Below are 22,813 nucleotides of genomic sequence, written 5' to 3'. Positions count from 1 at the left end.
GCTAGTCTCGATAATGGTGACCATAAAACTACTGAACGGTAATAAAAATGCACCAGGTTCACAAATGTTCTTTAGGCAAGGAAATCTGCTGCCTTTGCCTGATCTGGCCCTCATGTGACTCCAGACCCACTGCAATATGGTTGATCTTAACTGCCCACTGAAATAGCCTAGCAAGACTCCACCTTCTCATGGGCATTTAGAGATGGGCAATAAATGTCAGCAACACCCCGATCCCGTGATTGAATTTTTAAAAAGCATTAAACCTCTCGTGCACTTTAATACAAACACAGTGCATTAAGCAAACCTTAACAGTAAATGTTTTGGCACAGTTGTGAGAAATACCCAGATATTTGTTTTGGAACTATAATATAAATAAGTCTTCATGACATTAAGGGTTTTATCACCGTGTTTCCCATTTTATTAGTAAATCTCACAGTTCCGTAGAATTGCACAATACCACTAGTACAGGGACAGATAACCTGGTTAATAAACATATAGAAGGAGCAGAGACAAGAAAAGCGCACTATCCATTTATACAATGACATCCTGTTTACAGCACACACTGCACAGGAACCAAATCCACAGCAGATCTTTACAACCTGCAGCAGAAAGGTAAACAGACATTATAACCAACATATACAAGACATTACGAGGCAGGAACGGTGTCTAAATTACAAAAGAGGCTGCAATAAAATCTATTTCATTATTTTAAATGTACTTGACCGGGGACAGCAAGGGGAAGCAGTGACTTGTTGCTAACCTATTGTGTGACCGAAGTATGTTGGTGAGAATCTAGTCTGAAGCAAGCAGCATCAACGCAAGAACATTCTCCGCCTGTTGACATGAGACACAGGTTGCTGTAGTTCCCAGGTTGAAATGTTACAGGAAAATTGATAATTCATATGTTTGTTGTATGAAAAAGGGCGGTCGAGGTGTCAGGTTGAGAATAAGACTATTCCTTCCCCCCCCCGCAAATCATTGGGGTTCCAGTTAACTAGCCAAAGGGCCCAATTCTCCTCCAGTCTCAGAGGTTTGGACTGCTCTGTTTGAACGTTGTCAGTAAAGCTAGAGTCGGCACAACACTAACACCGAGCAGGAGACGGAAAATTATGATTTTTATCGTGTTCTAGCCAGACTTGGATAAGTTATCAACCCATCTCTTGTATCTATATTTCCCATTTCTAGTCAGGAGTTCCATGCTTTTGACAAAAAAAAGTCTTTGTAAGCTCGCCTGCAATAAACCAATTCAGCCAAAACTTACAGACATCATGGTCAAATCACCTGTGCCTTTTGCACCAGTTATGAAGCAACATACTACTAAAATAAACATTTAGCTTCATTTCTGGTTGCATTGGTTTATCATTTACCTTCCGAGAAGAAATATTGCATGATTACAACAAAGCTAAGCATTTTTGAAGCCACCCAATAGGGGGAATGCTCAGTGTCAGCAAACTGCAGAAAAGGAATAGAGAGAAATCCTCAGCAAAGTCAATTCAACCCTTTGCGAGGACAGAATTCTCTGTTTCTCAGCCTATTTCTGCTCAATATTTTATGTCCTATTGTTGATACAGTAGTGTTGCATATTAAATGGAATTTGATTTAAAAAAAGTCTTAAGTTTCTGCACACTCTCATTCTGCAGCAAGTTGTTAATTAGATTACTACATCATTTGAGTCTCTGGCTGGAAATACAGCATTGGCAAAGCAAAAAGATCTGTTTCACTATTGAAGGAGCCTGTATGCTAACTTTCTCCATGTCATTATTAACATAATTCAAGCGAGATATCTAGCCAAATTCTTCACTCTCTCGTAAATGCGAATTTATTGTAGGACTACCGAGTTTTAAACTGAAATGTAATAGTACCAAAAAAGCTCAGAATTAAGCACAGAGTCGTAGTTTACAATTAAATGATGGAGGAAAAGTAGTGGACTTTTTAAAATAAAATAGTTTTAGAAGCTTTTAATATCCATTTTATCCTGGCCTTTCAAACGAAGAAGAGGAAGCAATATTTTATTTAACTTAGGGGACCGAAAAGTGAGCCAGCATGTACAATACCGGTCTGATCATCGAGGGGTTCTTTCACACACTTTCTCCCAACTCAACCAACTGATGCCACTTGGGCGACACGTGGCCTTATTAAATATGTAACCCATAATTTGCCAGTCCTAAGCTGTATTTATTACTTCAGGTGCCAACAGAGACACCTTGTTATGCCATAACATATGAGCTGGTATGTTAGAAATAATACACCACTTGTGATGGGCCCATTTGCTATAAAATTGCAATGACTGCTACAATTAGAGTGCACTTTCATTGCAATAAGGTCAGCGTGAAAAATGGCCATATACAGGATGCACTGATATTTAGTTATAAAATCAGCTTGTACTGGTTTGGCAGAATTGGCCACAGCAGCCCTATGCTAAAGTGGGTGGTGGGGAAAGGGTTGGGGGTGGCAAGGTGCGGTGTTAAAATCAGCTCAGGTTTCCATTCTTCATTTCTGCCGGACTGATTGCAGCTTCTTCCTCCCTCTTCCACTCCACCCCACCCCCCAACTCCAACCTATCCCATTCAATTAAATAGTGCGCCAGCAGTCGTGGTAAAGTTCATGTGTGAACAAATAGTTACTTGAGTGACTGGTAGCCACTGAACTGTACTCTAGCATGAGTTGCCTATTTCAGCTGAAGAGTGAATCAAAGGTCGTGACAATGTTTTTTTTTTATTAATAAATGACTTATCAATGATACCACACTCGCCCATTATGCGAAATCTCTGTTCATGCAACATAACAGTATTCAGCTCAGGCTAACTGTTACCTGCACCTTTGTGAATTGTTACGCAATGTATAACATTACATCACCAGTCCTGTATTTCTATATGCACAGACTTGCTGTCCATCCCCAGGCGCTGCAATGATATTTTAACACGCACATAACTTCTGAAAATTATCACAAAGTTGCATTTTTTAATATGGTGACTGATGCTTCATTGTTATTCCATACTTTTAATTCTATTATAAAATGAGCACTAGAAATTTACAGAAGAATGTGGTCATTTTGCATATTTTGGAAGTCAAAAGGTCATGAATTGTAAAATCCAGCAAGTAAATTATATCTTCATGGATATTTATATGTTTTTTTAAATACAGAGTGCAACTTATAGAATCTTATTCCTCCCCAAGTCCACCCCCCCACCCAACAGAAATAGGCTGTGACCCAAATAAGGTGTGATTTGTAATTGTTAAAAACACCAAATGTAAATTCTCCTGTTTCCTTTTGGCAGGAGTTAGGATCAGAGCAAGTAAATTCCACATGGTTTATACTGGAACTGCAGAATTGTAGCATCTAAAGGTTTGCGGCTGTAGTGCAGGTTGAGTTTCCGAATTGTCCAGAATATTTCTACCCTTATCATATTCATTCAATGTTTAATACAAGCCCTGACCAAAGGTAAAGGAGACTGCAGCTTTGCTAGGAAATTTGCCTGAAGTGCTTACATGCTGTCAGATGAATTCTCTACTTTAATTTTATATATTTTGTATTTTATTCTGTTGGTTTTCAATAGAGAAATTATTTCAAAGGAGATGTGATTCAGAGTTTCAAAATGAGTGAGGCATGGAAGTTGACATGTTATTTTAACTTAGATTGCAAACAAGGAACCAGAGAACAGAAGTACAATATTAACAAGCCCTAAAATAATCAGAGATTTCTTACCAAACCCCAACAAAAAGAATGGTAGCTGTTTGGAATAGAATCTGCTTTGCTAAGTCTCTTGTGGACAGCTACTTAGTTGGTTCTCACAGAATTGAAGGTTTAGATCAATTTAGACATTCAAATACTCCACTTGAAATAACGGCCCCAGAGATATACAAACTGTAAATGGAGAAGGTCAGAGTTAGTTGTAAGGTTGGGTTAATATCCTGGAGCTGTACTTCACGGGTTAGGGAGGGAATTCGGAAGTTTTATCTGCTTGCTAGTTTTACCTTAAGCAAGTCACCTCTCTTGGATTAAGTTGTGTGCCTTTGAGAAAACTGCCAAGTTCTGGGGAGGAGACTAACTCTTTAGCTCAGAAGAAGTCATATGGATTTGAAACATTAACTCTGTTTCTCTCTCCACAGATGCTGCCAGACCTGCTGAGTGTTACAGCATTTTCTGTTCTCTTTATAGGAGACTGGCTCAGTGGGTTAAAATGTGAACTTGTGAATGGGGAAAGGCCCATTAGGTTTGTCCATTTTTCTGATGGAATAGCCTCCCTGTTTGACTCTTGCTACAATTGCTTTCTTTAAAGTTTACACCCACCCTTCTGTATTTTTGTGTTAGTTACATTTCGGATGATGATCAGCATGGAGTTAACTTGAAACTGATGGGTGAAATATCTTAGGAGTCTAATGGCAAACAAGACACCACATTCAGATACCAGATATTTCAGCTTTATGGCTCAAAATGGTATTGTATCACATTTTCACCCCTGAAATTTGCAGCTCAGTAGTTAGGCTAGAACTTTGACTTGGGTTGTAATCATAATCCTGAATTGGCTAGATTATAAGAAGGAAAACTGACGAAGAAAATGTGGAGTGGGGAGGATATAGAGAGGGGAACACGAGATGTTTTTCCTTCCCTGAACTCTCATCTGTGGTGCATTGGTTGATATTGGGCTCATATCAGAAGCAAATTTGGTGGCATTCGTGGAGATGTAGATGAGTTGCATGCCAGATTGGAGAATAGCAGAGGGTTGGGGGGGGGGGCGGAGATGAAATGTGTGTTAGCTCTGGAGTATTTATCAATGTGATCACAGCTAGGAGTAGGTTCTTTTAACAAGAGCAGCAACTATGCAAAACAAAAAATGTGACAGCAACTGTAGTTCAACTATTCATTTGTTGGGAACCCACTTCCACTGCCGTCAATGTCTTCCACAAAGAGCGAGCGTTTGCGGATGGAGAGTCTCAGCTGGTTCAGAGTGCTGCGCTTCTCTTTGCAAGGGAGCTCCCCATTAATACCAGCCTTGGTGCTGTCCTCCTGCATCAGGGTTTTAATCACCTGCTCATCATTCTTGTCCAAGTTCAGGCAGTTGCAGGATCTGACCTTGAAAGAATCTCCAGATGTGCTCTCGCACAGATCTTTTCCATCCTTGTACATCTTAGAAGGAAATAAAATATAAGAGAGCCATTAACCCACAAGTGTCAGCTAATTTAGGGACAATTTAATTGAGTCTTTATTCTTTTATTGATAGCGCGCACTGTTATATATTACATAATCATGTATTTGTAGCAGTGGCATCTAAACAAATCTTTTCTTGCTGTGCAACACTCAATTACTCAACATGGAAGCTGCAGGCCGCACATAAAAAAAAACAGTGATCTAGAACTGAGTCTGAGGTGTATCTTGAGTTCTCTAAAGGATCAGGGGTGGTGGTGGTACCCTAACACTGTCAATCCACCCTTTGGATTTCTTACATCTCTTGGATGCTCTGGTACTTTCCTCTTGCATTCCTCCAGCCCAAAGCGGCACTTTTCCCTTCCAGTCTCATGTTGCACAGCTGGGAATTGATATTTTGAGAATTCCCACCTGCCATGCCATCCTATCACCAGCAGCGCTGCCAAGAGAGAGAGGAGACTGGGAGCTAAGCTGTTGGAGTAAAGGAGATTGAGGGGAAATCTGATCGAAGTGTACAAGATTATGATGGATTTAGATATGGTAGACAAAGGAAATCTGCTCCCATTAGCTGATGGTACAAGGAATAAGCGACACAGATTTAAGGTTTTGGCAAGAGATGCTGGTGGGATGTGAGGAAGAACTTTTTCTATGCAGTGAGTGGTAATGACTTGGAACTCGCTGCCTACAAGGGTGGTGGAAGCAGAGAACACAATGATTTCAAAAGGAAATTGGATGAGCACTTGAGGGAAATAAACTTGTAGGGCTGAGGGAATAGAGCAGGAAATGGGACTAATTGGATTGCTCTATAGAGGGTCAGCATGGACTTGATGAGCCAAATGCCACATTCTGTGCCGTAATGACTCAATTCTAGGTGAATGGGAGGAGGCAACAGTGAGGGGGGGGGTGGTTCCTGGATATGGATCTTGAGTTTGACATTCTACTACACAGTATCCAAAGCACAATGTAATAGCATTTCAACCTTACAGTGTAGACTGGCTTCTAAACAGCTTGAAGACTGAGTGAGGAGTGGCGATAGTATAAAGGAACAATAATTATTTGGGTTTCAATTCCTGACCAGTATCCTGTCCATGTTGGAAAAAGCAGTTGCGGATGTGTGTAAGGACCACATGTAACACATTCCACTAGTTGAGGATCCTGCTGTTTAGGCTCAACAAGAAGGATGGCTTCTTAGGAGATAACAGAGGAAAGCTGGTACAAGAAGAGATTTTTTTTATTATTAATTCATGGGATGTGGCCATCGCTGGCTGGGCCAGCATTTATTGCCCATCCCTAGTTGCCCTTGAGAAGGTGGTGGTAAGCTGCCTTCTTGAACCGCTGCAGTCCATGTGGCGTAGGTACACCCACAGTGTTGTTAGGAAGAGAATTCCAGGATTTTGACCCAGCAACAGTGAAGGAACGGCGATATATGAGTGGCTTGCAGGGGATCTCCTGGGTGTTGGTGTTCCCATCTATCTGCTGCCCTTGTCCTTCTAGTTGCTAGTGGTTGTTGGTTTGGAAGGTGCTGTCTAAGGAGCCTTGGTGAATTCCTGCAGTACACCTTGTAGATGGTACATATTGCTGCCAATGTGCGTTGGTGGTGGAGGGAGTGAATATTTGTGGATGTGGTGCAAATCAAGTGGGCTGCTTTGTCCTGGATGATGTCAAGCTTCTCAAGTGTTATGGGAGCTGCACTCATCCAGGCAAGTGGGGAGTATTCCATCACACTCCTGACTTGTGCGTTGTAGATGGTGGACAGGCTTTGGGGAGTCAGGAAGTGAGTTACTCGACACAGGATTCCAGGCCTCTGACCTGCTCTTGTAGCCTCAGTATTTATATGGTTGGTCCAGCTCAGTTTCTGGTCAATGGTAAACCCCACCACCCCCCCGCACCACCACCACCACCACCACCCAGATGATAGTGGGTGATTCAACAGTGGTAATGCCATTGAACATCAAGGAGTGATGGTTAGATTCTCTCTTGTTTGAAATGGTCATTGCCTGGCACTTGTGTGGTGTGAACATTACTTGCCACTTGTCAGCCCAAGCCGAAGGTGTACCCCATCATAAGAAAACGCCTTTGGTTGGAGGAGGAAGCACAAAAAGAGAGTGAAGACGGTGAGGTAGGAAGAGAAATGTTTTGGGAGCAGCAAATAAATGTGTACACTTTAATGACAGACAATTTCTAACTAAGACACCCTTTCTGTCCAACACATCATAACAGATAGTTCATCTGTCTTGACAGCTCCTCAGCACAAGCTGCAATGTTCCAGTAAATTTCCAGCTGGCTGCAGAACTCCCCCCGGGGCCCAGCATCCTCCAAAAGACAAAAGCTCATCGATGCGACATAATTCACAGACATCTGTGACCATTTGTCATGCACGTCATAATCTTTCAGCAAAGTAGTTACACAATTATCATTCGGCCGGAACCAGGGTTGAGATGAATCTCTAGCGTTGTGTAGGAACAGCACACACTTAAAGTGGGATCAGCTCAGACATGCAATTGGGAGCACTGAAGCAATGAAGCTCAATTTTCCAATGTGAATGCTATACTAATAATCTACTTCCAGTTATCTCCAATCACATATTTTAAGGGATGCTTTAACAAGCATATAACTACCTCAAGTGACTTTGAACAGGTCTCAGCTGTGGCTCAGTGGGGGCACCCATACTAGGTTGTCAGAGTCAGGAGGTCATGTGTCCAAGTCCCATTCCAAAGATTTGATGCAAAATCTAGGCCGAGTGTTGTACTGAGGGAGTGCTGCATTGTCAGAGGTGACGTTAACCCGAGGTCCAGTCTGCTTTCTCAGGTGGATGCAGTAGATCCATTGGCACTATTTCAAATTAGAGGAGGGAGTTTGTTTGGTGTCCTGGCCAATATTTATCCCTCAAACAATGTTGCCAAAACAGATAATCTGGTCATTATTTCATTGCTGCTTGTGGGCTGAAATTGGCTGCCGCATTATGCTGTGAAAAGTTTTAGGATGCCCTGAGGTCATGAGTTCTGCTATACAATTGCAAGCTTTTCTTTCTGATCAAACAACATTTGACATTGAGCCACTTAAGGAGATAATAAGGGCAGATGACCAAAAGCCTGGTCAGAGAGGTAGTTTTTAAGGAGTGTCCTGAAGAAGGGAAGAAAAATAGAGAGGTTTAGCGAGAGGGAATTCCAGAGCTTAGGGCCCTGACAGCTGAAGGCAATGATGGAGAAGTTAGAAGTGGGCACATGCAAAAGGTTAGAATTGGATGGCTCACATTCTGAACTGAATTTAAGACTTGGACTGGAACTTATTTTTGAAAACCCTCTATGGCCTTGTCCCTATCTCTGTAACGTCTAGCCTTAAAACCCTTTGAGATATCTGTGAGCCATCCAATTCTAGCCTTTTGCATGTGCCCACTTCTAACTTCTCCATCATTGATGGCCTTGCCTTCAGCTGTCAGGGCCCTAAGCTCTGGAATTCCCTCTCACTAAACCTCTCTAATTTTCTTCCCTCCTTTAAGACACTCCTTAAAAACTACCTCTCTGACCAAGCTTTTGGTCATCGGCCCTTATATCTCCTCATGTGGCTCAGTGTCAAATGCTGTCTGATAATGCTCCTGTGAAGTGCTATGGGACATTTTACTGCCCTTATCCTTCTAAGTGGTAGAGGTGACGTGTTTGGAAGGGGCTGTTGAAGGAGCCTTCTTACAAACCTTAAGTTTTAAAACACAAACTTAACATCACCCAGGCACTAATTGACAGACCTTGATTATCCAACTGTGGTGCAAACCTTGATCCATCAGCTACTTTCTCAATTTAAAACAATAATTTGAAAGCTCCACTGACTCTTTATCTGACTTGTCTTCTATATTTAATGGGTTGATTCTCATTCATCCCTTCATTTTCCTTTCAAATTGGTCAGAGACTTAGGAACATATTGGGCTGGGTGAGACCCTTACAGTCTGGCAAGCTGAGGCCAAAGAATGAAAAATACCTCATGCTATTTTCTCTGATACCCTGAATCACTTTTGGAGGTTCCTTCAGCTACATCTAGATCACCTGGTTTGAGATCCATTCATTCAAATGCAGCTAATGAATGCCCCAAAGCATCAAATTATACCAACCTTGTATGTTCTTGTTTTAAATAAGTAGTAACTGAGCCAGAGAATTGCATCTCTGCATTTCTCTTCTCATTCCTGCAGTCAGCAGAATGCCTTTGAGTCAGTCTGCTATTTCTAACTGTACTTGATCCCAGAGCCCAGCGAGCATCATATGCCTTTTATTTTTTGAACATTGATCTTTCTAGCTTAACTCTCTTAATTTTCACAGTTACTCGGTGTTGATAATTTGGAGAAAGCTTATTTTCCCTTCCTTGTAGGTTTGCTTGTTTTATCAGTCCTTACAGCAAGCTGTTTTCTTTCCTCTGCCCAGCTTACTGGCTGCAAGCCAACTGTTTAAAAGGAAGAAAGAGCTGGCATCTTTCATGTCCCAACCAATGAATTGTTTTTGAAGTACAGTCACTATTGACATGTAAGCCAATCTGTGCACAAACTGCAACAGAGATGAATAAGTACCTGGATCTGCACCTAAAGTGCCGTAAGCTGCAGGGCTACAGGCCAGGTGCAGGAAGGTGGGATTGGAAAGGGCACCTGGGTGCCCTCGGGCTGGCATGGACAAGATGGGCCAAATGGCCTGTGCTGTAACTTTTCTATGGTTCTATGGAATAACCAATTAATTTGATCTTGGTGGCGGTGCTCGAGGGAGAACTGTTTGCCAGGACACTGGCATCACTTCCCTGCTCTTTTCATGGGATCTTTAACGTCTCCCCGAACAGGTAGACAGTGCAAGGGTTGAATATGTCATCCGTCTGGCAGCACCTCCAGCAACACAGCACTTCCTCATTACCACAATGAATTCTCACCCTAGATCATGTGCTCAAATCCAGGAATGGGGCTTGATCCCAAGTCCTTCCAACTCAAAAAGGGGAGAGTGAAACCAAATGGGCCACATAAGTGGGAGAGGAAGGAAAGGCATTGCAAAATATTGCACATATATTAGCAGATGAATTTAAGTACATTTCCTAAAGGATTTGGCTACAATTTGGACAATATTTGGTTTATGAGGATGTTGCCAGGAATGGAGAATTTAATCTTTGAAAAAAGATTGGATAGACCTGGGTTGTTTCCTTTGGAACAGCGAAAGCTGAGGGGAGATTTAATTGAAGTATATAAAACTATGAGGGACTTAGAGACAGAGTGGATGGGAAGTACTTATTTCCCTTAGCAGAGAGGTCCAAAACCAGGCATCATAGATTTAAAGTAACAAAAACAAAAATAGCTGGAAAAACTCAGCAGGTCTGACAGCATCTGTGGAGAGATGCTGTCCTCCACAGACGCTGTCAGGCCTGCTGAGTTTTTCCAGCTATTTTTGTTTTTGTTTCAGATTTCCAGCATCCGCAATATTTTGCTTTTATCATAGATTTAAAGTTATTGGTAGAAGGATTAGAGGGGAGCTGAAGAAACATCTTTTGATCCAAAAGCAGTCTGGAACTCACTGCCTGAAGGGGTGGGAGAGGCAGAAACCATCGCCGCATTTAAAAAACGCTTGGATTATGCACTAAATGTCAATACGCCGAGAGCTGAAAAGTGAGATCAGGCTGGATAACTCTATCTGCCAGCACAGAAGTGACGGGCTGAATGGCCTCTTTCTGTGCCATATACTTTCTATCTTGCTACATTTGCTAAATTATCAATAAGTCAGAAACTAGTAAGTGACTTAAATGGTTCGTTACTCTCGTTCTGGCTCTTGTGTCGGATACACTTACTGTTTTGAAATACCAGCTTCACCGATAACAAGTAATAACAGCAGACAAAGGAATGCTACCTAGCAACCATGGAAATGCTTTAGCAATCTACTAATAATGCAAAGGCATTTTATGCTTAAAAAAATTAGAATGCTCAACTCTAATTACTGGAACAATGTAAATAACAGTATAAAATGGGAATTTAATGCTAAAATATAATTGTAATTAATCAGATAATTTGAACTGAGTAGGCTGTAATTGATCTAATTAATCTAAGGTATATTGCCGGTTTCAATAGTCACCAGTCCTGGTTCCACACACCACTTCTCTTGAGGTTTTAGTGATTATAATCCCGAGAAGATCAAACTACTTGAGATTCACTCTCGCTCTTCAAGAGCTGCTTTAGGCCTTGCTATCTGCGAAACACCCCATCAAATTGATTAAAATATCTTCCCTGGATTATTCGGTGATGTATAATGCATCAATGTCTCTTCATGAACCATTTACATAAGGCAACGGCGGTGGGGGAGTTTCATGTCTTTGTTCTCTCAGTGGAAAATAAGATCTGACAGAGCTTTGCAGACAAATGGGAATTTTAAGCTCACATTTTACAGCTCAAGGGCACAAGGATGAACAAAGCAGACATTAATTTTTTTTAAAAAAGCTTTACATTTTCTCTCTGAGGTCACTGTGGCATGTGTAAATCTCCGCCCCTTCCACTCCCCCACTCGCCATTCTCATGTCCAGAACATAGTTGCTTGTGGCTCCTGAATTAACTGATAAAATATTTCAGCACAGCTGGTGGGAACTGAGCTTCGCCTCCAATTTTGCTTCTTTGGAGACACTTGGTGCCTCTGCTTAAACTCTGCGAGCTTGGTTGCTTAAGGAATTGTGGTCACTAACTTGAGCCTGATCACTGTCAAGCTCTTCTGCAGCATCAAGGCATTGTTCAACTGAGAAGGAAAACGACAAGTAAAATTTCTGCCTTGTCACACCTTCCAGAAAGTCTTACACAACGTTTCAGATGCAACGAGTTACTTTGAAGTGCATCTAATGTTAAGTTTGCCATTTTGTGCACAAGGTCCCACAATAGTGAGATGCACGATTCATTGCGACTGCCTCTGGTTGAGGGAGGAATGTTGGACAGTTCATCAGAGGGGCTGATTATCCTGATAGTGCCATCTTCTACTGGATTGCTGGATGGTGTGGTGTAGCCCTGGAGTGGGGCTTGAACCCACAACCTCCTGATTCTGACCAGGTCGTGTTATTGATCAAGCCAAGCAGACGGACTGGTATATTAAATTTCCTAATGATTTCAGTATTGCTCTCCTGCTGGAGCTGCTGCAGCAGCTTTAAACATGCAATTACTCCTACCTTATTGAAAGGAATACAGTCTGAGGTGCAGGTGCCCTGAGTGCGATTTGACCACTTTAAATCTGTATTCCAGTTCCTAACGCAGGTCTGATCATGCTCGCATGCTTTGTACCTGTAGAGGGAGAATGGAACCGCTTCAGACAGCTGTATCACCAGGACCACTGTTATAAGCTTGTTTAAAAATAAATGCATTGAACAATATCTGTTGCACCAACCATTGATTTGGGTTTATGACCTAGCGATCCTGCTTTTACAATATTTTCATTGGGCAAGGAGTGATAAAGCTACTTCACTGGTGAAGGTTCTTTCAGCTCAAGATGTCTCCATCCCCATCAATCCTACAGGCACTGACTCATGCAGTTCCATGTGTGCCTGGTTTCCTCTCGTACTTTGCCCTAGTTGTTGCTCTTCTTGTGTTGACAAACTATTCAGCTATGGGAAGCATCACAGCCAAGCCAGGTTCTATTTTCACCCCTTGTTAATTGGCATAGCAAATTTTACGATAATTGGCAAAAGACCCAGAGGCAACACCAAGGGAAAAAAATTACACAGCAAAATATGATTATCTGGAATTCACTGCCTGAATGGGCAATGGGAGCAGATTCAAGGATAACTTTCAAAGGATAATTACTTGAAAAGGGAAAGTTTTCAGTACTAGGGAGAAAGAGCAGGAGAGTGGGACTAGGTGGGAAGCTCTTTCAAAGAGCTGACAGGCAAATTATGATTACAAAGAGGAAGAATTTCTGATTTTTCCATCCTTAAGCTAAGATCAATTTATTGTCCCAATGCTCTCCAGTCGAGATCAATTAAGTTCATCCAGATCAAATGGTATATTCCTTATACCAAATGGCCTCATTCTGCAATGTCTGAGCCTATTTATGAATGAATGCACAAATCCATGTGCAAGAGCAGGTGTCGCTATATAGCGAGCAGGAGTAGATCCTGATTGATTTTGTTTTCCCTTCTCCTAGCCAGATGTGCAAAGGCCAATTGTAAGACCCCACAACTCCCCCCAGCTGAGATCAGCTACCAAAGCAAACTGGAATTAAATCTGGAGGTCTTCTGGTCAGTTTGGCTCAATTCCACATCAGTTACTACATTCACTAACCCACACACAATGAGAGTGCAGCACCCTCTGTGAACTGGTTCTCATCTGAGTTTTTGTTGTTACCACTTGCTGATCCAATAACATATCACAGGGACCATGATTTTCCATCAGATTATTATTTTTTTTAAGTTTTTTGAGGAAACCAGACTTTTGGTAGAATCCACTTCACAAAGTTGCCTCTTGGTCTTGTCACAAAATGAGTATGACTAGTATTGATATTCAGTCCGCTGCACTACCAGAGCTGGGGGCTAGAGTCAGGAAATTAGTTTTGTCTTAACACTTTTCTGATGTCTCACCAACTTTATCCAGGGGAGTAGTGGAGCCACATGACCAAGAATATACCCAGTTTAGGCCCTGATCCGGATGGACTTAATTGATCTCGACTGGAGAGCATTGGGACAATAAATTGATCTTAGCTTAAGGATGGAAAAATCAGAAATTATTTCCCTTTGTAATCATAATCCAGTGGCCTTGTTGCAACTGTGCTCACATGGAGGATAGTTAACCAGGGTGAACAGAAGACTCTGCGCTGCAGAGCAGCCGGTTGACATTTGATTCTTAGGTCAGTTGAGTTGAAGGGTGAGCAACTCTCTGGAGAGAAGAGGAGACTTCTCTCAAGTCTGTCTGCTAAATATAACCTTGAGTTGGTAATTAGGATGTAGAAGATAGAGAGTAAGGATAACGTATTCATTCTCTGATATGCTCATTCCTTCCTTCCTCACTCTTCTATTCGTGGCTGTACCTTTGGTTGCCTAGGTCCCAAGCTCTGAATTTCCCTCCCTAAAGCTCTATACTACTCTCTCCTCCTTTAAGACGACCCTTGAAACCTCTTTCATTGACCATTCTGTCCCAATATCACTTTGGAACTATATCATCGTTCCTTCACTTGTTGCTGGTTGAAAACCTGGAACTCTCTTCCTAACAGCACTGTGGGTGTAGCTACACCAGATGGGCTACAGCGATTCACGAAGGTGGCTCATCACCACCTTCTCAAGGACAGTTAGGGATAGGCAATAAATGCTGGCCTTGAAAACAACACTCACATCCCTTGAAAATAAAAAAAAATGTAGTTTGGTGTCAAACTTTGTCTAATGCTCCTCTGAAGTGCCTTGAGATGTTTTACTACATTAAAGGCGCTATATAAATTCTTGCTGGTGACAACAATGAAGAGTTTATTCATCAGCCTGTATTTAAGCTAATCCCAGATGGAGTGAAAGGACATGTTGTGATTCACTGTGCAACTTATATACATGCCCAGTATCCTCACATCTGAGTTGTTCATTCCTTAAAGAGCTTCATAAGCATCAGTGTACTTACCATTGGTCACAGAAGCCCTGACAAAGAGGTACATTCAGAAGGGAATTGGAATGACTTGGGCTTGCCCAAATTGTAGCATCTGGGGAGCAGCGATAGAAACACGATAATTGTTTGAAGAATTGCTCGCACCTAGAGAAAACAGAAATTCATTAAGGCACTGTGACATTGTTTTATTTATATATCAATAAGACTTTGAGTCCTATAATAAATACCCAGTCATTTTTCTTCCTTCCCTTTTTGGTTCTCTGGACAGCAGCAAATTTTTGGAACTTCAAAATGTTAATTTTCCATATGCTTCTGGCCAGTCCGTGTTCAGCCATGGAATGCAAGTACAGCAGGAGCCTCTGAACAGGGACAAGGAGTGGAAATCCTGGCTGATTTCTCTCTTCCACAGCTCTGGGCACTATGGCTATTTGAAGTGCTCCCTTCATCAGACTCTGCTCTGACCAGGACTACCTCATGCAACTCGAACAGGGCAAGTCAAACTTGGCACCTTCTGGTCTGTACAGTCTAGTGTTATTGCAGACTATTCATTGGGAGAGGCTCCTCCCTTTCCTTGTATTAAGCAAGGAGTTAATTGCAAAGGATTATTCTTTGCCTAATTGTAATTTGAGTGATATCACAATATCCAGTCACAGGTCACAGCACAGAGACATTGGCTGAGGGATCAATGTTGGCCAATCCTGCTATTCTTCAAATAGTGCACGTGGGACCCTTTACTTTTTTTTGGAAAAATATACTGTATTCATAAAATATCTGAAAGAACATTACAAAATATTTCTAAATGGCCATCAGAAAAAGTGCAACCAGATTCAACTTTTCCACACGGCTATTTTAGCTGTTGAAAGCTGGATTGCTGATTCCTGGTCAATTACTTAACATACCAATGGAGACAGCATAAAACCAAAGTGTGAAACTCTAACCCTCCAAAAAATGTGCAGGTTTGGATCTGATGGGATGTTGAAACATTAAAAATCTGAGTCCGGACCGCAACCCACCTACTTCCAGTTTTAAAAGAGGCAGAAAGTGAGGAGACAACCCACCCACTCCCAGAAGGCGGGTTGGCAATTACGATTTAGGAGCAGGAGGAGACCATTCAGCCCCTCGAGCCTACTCCACCCTTTGATAAGATCATGGCTGGTCTGATTGTGGTCTCCACTTTACTGTCTACCCCTTTTGACTCCCTTGTCAGCTGTGTCCGTTGAAAAGGACATAGGAACAGGAGTTAGCCAGTCATTTAGTTCCTCAAGCCTGTTTTGCCATTCAATTAGATCATGGCTGATCTGTATCATAACTCTACTAACCTGCCTTGGTCTCGTAACCCTTAATACCCATATCTTAAAAAAAACTATCAATCTCAGCTTTTAAAAATTTTCAATTGACCCTCATCCCCAACAAGATTTTAGGAGAGAGAGTTCCAGACTTCCACTATGCCTTGTATGGAGAAATTCTTCCTGACATTACCCCTGAACAGCCTAGTTCTAATTTTAAGATTATGCTCCCTTGTTCTGGACTCCATTCAGATTTGGGCCATTAAATGGCAAGTTACATTCATGCCACACAAGTGCCAGGCAATGACCATCTCCAACAAGAGAGAATCCAACCATCTCCCCATGACATTCAATAGCATTACCATCACTGAATTCCCCACTATCAACATCCTGGAAGTTATCATTGACCAGAAACTTTACTGGACCAGCCATATAAATACTGTGGCTACAAGAGCACGTCAGAGGCTGGGAAATTCTGCAGCAAGTAACTCATTCCGAAAGCCTGTCCACCATCAACAAGGCACAGTCAGGAGTGTGACAGAATATTCTCCACTTGCCTGGCTGAATGCAGCTCCAGTACTCAAGAATCTCAACACCATCCAGGCCAAAGCAGCCCTCTTGAGTGACATCCCATCCACCACCTTAAACATTCACTTCCTCCAGCAGTGTGTACCATCTACAAGATGCACTGCAGCAACTCACCAAGGCTCCTTCGACAACATCTTCCAAACCCAGAACCTCCACCACTTGGAAGGATAAGGGCAGCAGATGCATGGGAACAACACCACCTGCAAGTTCCCCTCCAAACCACATACCATCCTGACTTGGAAATATATCGCCGTTCCTTCACTGTTGCTGGGTCAAAACCCTGGAACTCCCTCCCTAACAGCACTGTGGGTGTACCCACACCACATGGACTGCAGTGGTTCAAGAAGGCAGCTCACCACCACCTTCTCAAGGGCAATTCGGCATGGGAAATAAATACTGGCCTAGCCAGCGATGCCCACATATCGTGAAACAATAAAAAAAACTTCCCCCCCCAACCCCCACCTGAGGAAAATGTTTCACTTTATCTACCCGATCAAAACCTTTGATCATCTTAAACACCTCATTTAACTCAACCCTTAATCTTCTAAACTCAAGGGAATACAAGCCTAGTCTATGCAAATTGTCCTCATAATTTAACACTCTTAGCCCCAATATAATTCTGGAATCAGCACTGCACCTACTCAGAGGTTGATTTGAAATACAAAATCCTTGGATAGCGTCACTTCCTTTTCTGTGGCCAGAATTCAAATCTGATTCAGACTGATGGGACAGAAATCTTCTGTCATACTGGCTGTAAAGGGTCCAACATCAAAATATTTGGGGCAGTTCTATCCGATTCTTACTAGTTATGTACCCATAGCACAAAAATACAGCCCATTATTTCTCACAGTCCGCCTACTGGCAATCTTGAGCATACAGATCAGAAGATGGCTGAAACAAATATCACACTGATGCATGGTGTGACACTCAGTGCATTGTGAGGACAGAGACTGTGGAGCATTATTCTCTGCCTAATCTTACAATACCTGACCTTGGAGTGCTTGTGTCTGAAATGCAAAGGGCTCCATTCCTCATTAGATCATTCCTCACCTTGATGGACATGAAGACAAACTCACTAAATCCACTTCAAGTGAATACAAAAAAAAACCTATTAAAAAGTGATTAAAAAAAAAACACTGTTGTACTAACTTTGTACTTAACAGTCCACATCGGTTCCAGGACTCAGCCTCTGGTGAGGTAGTCATCTTATCTTTTATGTTCACTGTGCAGCAAGCATCTGTAATTTAAACAATTAGAATATGTCATACCCAGGAGCTTAAAATTCAAAGAATATCAGTCAGACTTAAATAAATAAAACCACCCAGGATTGACTCATTGGTAGCATTAGCAACCAGTAATAGAGGCACCAGAATTTAGCACTTACCATATTTTCTTTAGGCTTCTGTACCTCCAGTCCCTGTGGGAGCAGCAACCTTAAACTTGGGGCAAATTTAACCTTTTGAGGATGCTGCTTTGAAATAGAACAGTGGCACACAACTGAAATTAGCCCACAAAGCCAGGCCATCCTGGTTAAACCGGGACAGTTGACAAGGAGGCTACCAGAATCCATTCACGGCTGCTCAAATATGCACATAATTTGCTGTGAACTCATTTAACACTGCCCCAGCGCCCCCAGCTTTCAACAGTGTCTTCTCACTATCATTATTTTTAATTACAGTAATCACTGATCCAGATAATAAAATGTCAGCATCTTCCCCTTCAGATCTTGTTTGCTCCTGTCTCCCATCTTGTTTTCTGCTTGTATTTTTAAAGAACCTTCTGAATGTTTGTTAACCAGGCTTTGTGAGTATTTTAAGAAAGCTGGTTTTCCTTCTCTGCATCGAGGGTTCAGAGCAAAAAATGCAGCACAGAACACTCTTCTTCCTCTTTTTTGCACCCAGTGTTAGCACTCCCAATTGAAGAGCAGCATGGTTACATTCAGAGTTGTTGTACTCTACCCCGATAATGTACCACACTCCAATATTGAAAGTGTGCCTTCATATGCACCAATGTGACATTAATGCCCTTTAAGGGCCTTTGGCATCAAGATCTGTTCCAAACATGCAGTTGCACAAAAAAAAAAACAATCTGATGGATTTTAATATTATTTTGTTAACCCCTGTTGATATCTTTTCCTCAGAGTTGAATCCCTAATAGGTACTGAGGTAGCTTATTTTGGCTGAGGACTGAATACTTCAACCAGGGTGCCGGAAGGGAGTCGGGGGGAGGGTGTGGCATGGTAGAAATAAGCCACCATTGTCCCTTTACACCTTCATGGTCAAACTCTTGTTGGATAAGGAGGAGTGAGTTTTAATGCAATGCCCCTAGTGGTTGAATAGCTTGTTGATGCGCTTTAGTTTCACATATGAAAATAATGGCCACTTGGACATGGGTGGGGGTGCAGTTGTCACCATTTGATGAAACCAGGCAAGGAGGGGAGAAAATTCGAAGGGATGGACAAATAAATACTCAAGCCACTCTGGAAGCAGGCCAGGTAAACAGCTGAGCAATTAAGTGACTGAAGCCCTGACCCATTTCATTTATGCATTACACTGAACCCTTCTGTGCTTTGCTAATGGATTGACATGTTATCTACTGTTACACGGAAGTGGCCTTTTAGTCACTTCATCTATGACTTTTCAAAACCTGAGATTTTGATTTTACCAATCCTCTTGTACGATTGTATGTAGACCTTCACTCGCTCTCCTTTATCCTTGCTTATGGTAACTTTGTGCATAGCGTCCACAGGGAGGTGGATGAATGCACCAAAATTAGCTTCTCCATCTTTGGACACAAGAGGAGTCGTTCATCACTGGGTACAAGCCCAAGTCCTAGAGCTGCAACAACACCATTGTCTCTGCTCATGTCCTAGTTTGTACTTTGGAGAGTGAGGATAAATTGTTTTCCTCTGTTACTGCATGCAGGAGGAGGTTGGTGATCAGTCGATCAAGAATGTGACAGTCCAGGTTTTATTTTACAGAAGCTCAGGAAAATAGCTGAGCGACCTAAATAGGGAGCCTGTCGCACGCACTGCTTTGATCAACCCAGAGGGGCCTTCACTGGGCTTTAGCAACATTGCAAATTAAATCTGCTGTGACAGGGAGTGTGCTGGGAGGGAAACGGGAGCCTCAGTTTTTCTGTTCAGTGACAGCGGCAGTTGCTCAGTCCTCAGAATATTTTTTCATAGTCTGATCCACATGATGAAACTTCTCATCCTGTGACGCTGGGGATCAGATCAACTCTTTGAAGCGGTGAGTACTTAAGAGCAAATCCTGAGAGAAGGTTTCTAGACTTGCAGAGTTTCTAAACAAAACGCTGCCAAGGGAGATCCCGACACTTTTCTCTGAGAAGATGTCCTTAAAACTATAGGTTTTGGTTTGTCTCCTCAACTTCCCACCTGATTTCTATCCATTGTAATAGATAGAAATCATTGAGATGTTTAAGGTGATTAAAAGGAGTTGACATGGTAAATCAATAGAAACTGTTTGCATTGACCTGGGAATCCAGAACAAGGGAACAAAACCTTAAAATGAAAGCTAGATCAATCAGGATGATGTTAGGAAGCTCTTTTCTACACACAGGGTGGTGGAAATCTGGAATTCTCTCACCCAGAAAGCCATTGAAGCTGGGGGTCAATTGGAAATTTCAAATTGAAATTGATTGATTGTTAGGCAAAGTTATTAAAGGTTATGGAACCAAGGGTTCTGGAACAAATTGAGTTACGATACTGATCAACCATGACCTAACTGAACAGTGGGACAGACTTGAGGAGCTGAATAGCTACCATCTGTAACTACGTAATGTGAAAGGTGGGCTGGAATTTACAGCAATGGTAGTAGTTCTTACATCAATTACTAAATAATTTTCTCACCAGGCTTCATAGTTATTTAATTTATTTCTAGGTTTTCTTGATGTTAATTTTTAAATTAGACTTCTCAATTAAACCAGAATACACACCCACAGCTGAGTGGTTGGGTAAGGCCTATCCTCTTCCATCCCCCAAATACATGTGCTTTCCAGAAAGGGAGAGTGTCACTTAATGGTGATCATGAGTTGGAAATCTTGGCTGATTTTTCTCTCCCTACCCCAGCAACTCTGAGATCAACTACTCTGAGGTAGCCATTTCTAAACACTTACCTGCTGAGAACAGGAATTATAAATTCATTGGAGTTTCAAAGAGTTATGACAATTGGAAGGAACTGAGTAATTCTCACCAACCCCTGAAAACAAATCCATGAAACTCAGTCCAAGTCTTCAATGTGTTTCAACTGCCAGGTGCTGAAATTTACCCGGACCATAAAACTTCCCATGCCACTACCTTGTGAGTCTCTGACCACAACCAGCAAGTAACAACAAACACATTTTTCCACTCCCAACCGTTTCCCCTCTTCTCTCCTGACATGTTGTCCAGGTTAATGTTCATCCCTGAACCAACATTATCAAAAGCAGATCATCCTGGTCATTTATTTTGGTGCTGTCTGTGGGATCTTGCTGTGTGCAAATTGGTTGCTGAGTTTCCTGCATTACAATGACTGACGACTACACTTCAGAAGTATCCCATTGGCTGTAAAAGTGCTTTGCCACCTCCTGCGGTTATCAACTGTGCTTTAAGGTAGCAAGTCTTTCTGTCACAAGCTATGGTAAGTGATAACAAGTGTATTTCCCTGCTCCCTCCTCCCTTTCTGATGAAGGTACTTAATTGGTCTGGTATGTTATCCAACTGACACTGGCCATTCTTTGCTTCTGTATGCCAGTGACCAGTTTACATGTGAGCACAGACCAAGAGTATGGCAGGCTCTTCAAGCTTGGAAGGTGTCACGATCAAGCCAGATCCTGTTTCACACACTGGTGCAAATGAAGGGAAAGGGAGGAGGCATACATCACTGGATATCAATGAGGTACAGGAACCCTGGCTGATATTACCCCCTGCCTTCCCCCACTCTCCGACCCCTCCCCCTCACTGTTAGCCCAGATCAACGGTATCACATTTACTGTCACCTGGCTGAAGTTATCGAGTTCAAGTATAAATTGAGGAGCCCAACTTGGTCTGTACAGATTAGCCTATCTGTTAATGGGTTATTTCCACAACAAGTTGCCATCACCAGCCACCATGAGAAATATATCAATTGAACACCCTATTATGATTGGCACTGTGACCATGTCTGGTGAACTTCTGGTCAGATCATCATAACATTGAGTTTTTTTGTTACAGTTGAGTAGGGTTGCTGTGTATCCCTGATTATTGCCTGTTGTTGGCAGCAGCCAGTACCATGAGCAAGGCTTTTGAATAATTTCTCTCAGTTCAGCCTCGGTGAGTTTTATTTTCCCCAGAGTGAGCTATAAGATTCTCTCTCTACATTCAGTTCTCGAGCATTTCAATTGGCTAACCTTTCCTCTCCAGTCAAGGTCAGGCAGCACAAACAAGCGGATATGATTTGGGTTCTTCTCATTTACATTTCTCAGCACAGTGAACTTGGAGCTTTGGCTATGATGTGTGCCCCTCATACAGGAATGGCACACAAAGTTGGCTGTTTTCATGCGATGTAACAGCTAGACCATGCAGAAGTCCTTCCAAACTGGGAACAAGTATATCTCGCTGCTAGTACGACAGTTTTGTGGGAACGTTAAGGAAAAGAAGCAACAAAGCACTTTTTTTTTAAAAAAAAGAGCTGCATTTACCAGCATCTTTCTCAACGTCAGGTCATCCCAAAGCATTTTTACAGCCTAAAAAGTACTTTGCAATGCAGGAAACATGGCAGCCAATTAAGAACATGGGCGCAGATGATGCCGTTGTGGTAATGTCACTTGGCTAGTAATCTGGAGGCCCAGGCTAATGATCTGGGGGCATAGGTTCAAATCCCATCACAATAACTGGTGAAACTATCATTGATTGTTGTAAAAACCCAACTGGTTCATTAATGCCCTTTAGGGAAGGAAATCTGTCATCTTTACCTGGTCTGGCCTACATGTGACTCCAGACCCACAGCAATGTGGTTGACTCTTAACTGCCCTGTGAAATGGCCTAGCAAGCCACTCAGCTCAAGGGCAATTAGAGATGGGCAACAAATGCTGGTGTGCCAGCAATGCCCACATCCCATGAAAGGATAAAGAGCACAGCAAGCTCCCACAAACAGCAATGTGATAGTGAGCAGAGCATTATTTTTTCTTTAAAGGTGTTGGTTGAGGAATAAACATTGCCCAGGATACCAGGGATAACCCCCCTGCACT

At 42.2% G+C, this 22,813-nt stretch overlaps 1 protein-coding gene across 2 annotated transcripts in view; it reads right to left on the bottom strand.

Moving 5' to 3' along the window:
- Window positions 1-2,696: 2,696 nt before the first annotated feature.
- The window catches only part of rtbdn (retbindin), a 39,239-nt gene continuing 19,122 nt past the window's right edge, over window positions 2,697-22,813 (bottom strand). For both annotated transcript variants that reach the window (XM_041177373.1, XM_041177374.1), the window contains exons 3-6: window positions 17,735-17,822; window positions 14,727-14,855; window positions 12,302-12,413; window positions 2,697-5,128 (exon numbers count right to left, since the gene is read on the bottom strand). In XM_041177373.1, coding sequence (XP_041033307.1) covers window positions 4,859-5,128; window positions 12,302-12,413; window positions 14,727-14,855; window positions 17,735-17,822 — 599 coding nt within the window. In that variant the 3' untranslated portion in view covers window positions 2,697-4,858. The remainder of the gene's footprint in view (window positions 5,129-12,301; window positions 12,414-14,726; window positions 14,856-17,734; window positions 17,823-22,813) is intronic.

The sequence above is a fragment of the Carcharodon carcharias genome, chromosome 30 (assembly GCF_017639515.1).
Source record: "Carcharodon carcharias isolate sCarCar2 chromosome 30, sCarCar2.pri, whole genome shotgun sequence".
NCBI lineage: Eukaryota > Metazoa > Chordata > Chondrichthyes > Lamniformes > Lamnidae > Carcharodon > Carcharodon carcharias.
The sequence above is the reverse complement of the archived record's forward strand: the minus strand, read 5'-3'. Positions and strand labels throughout refer to the sequence as shown.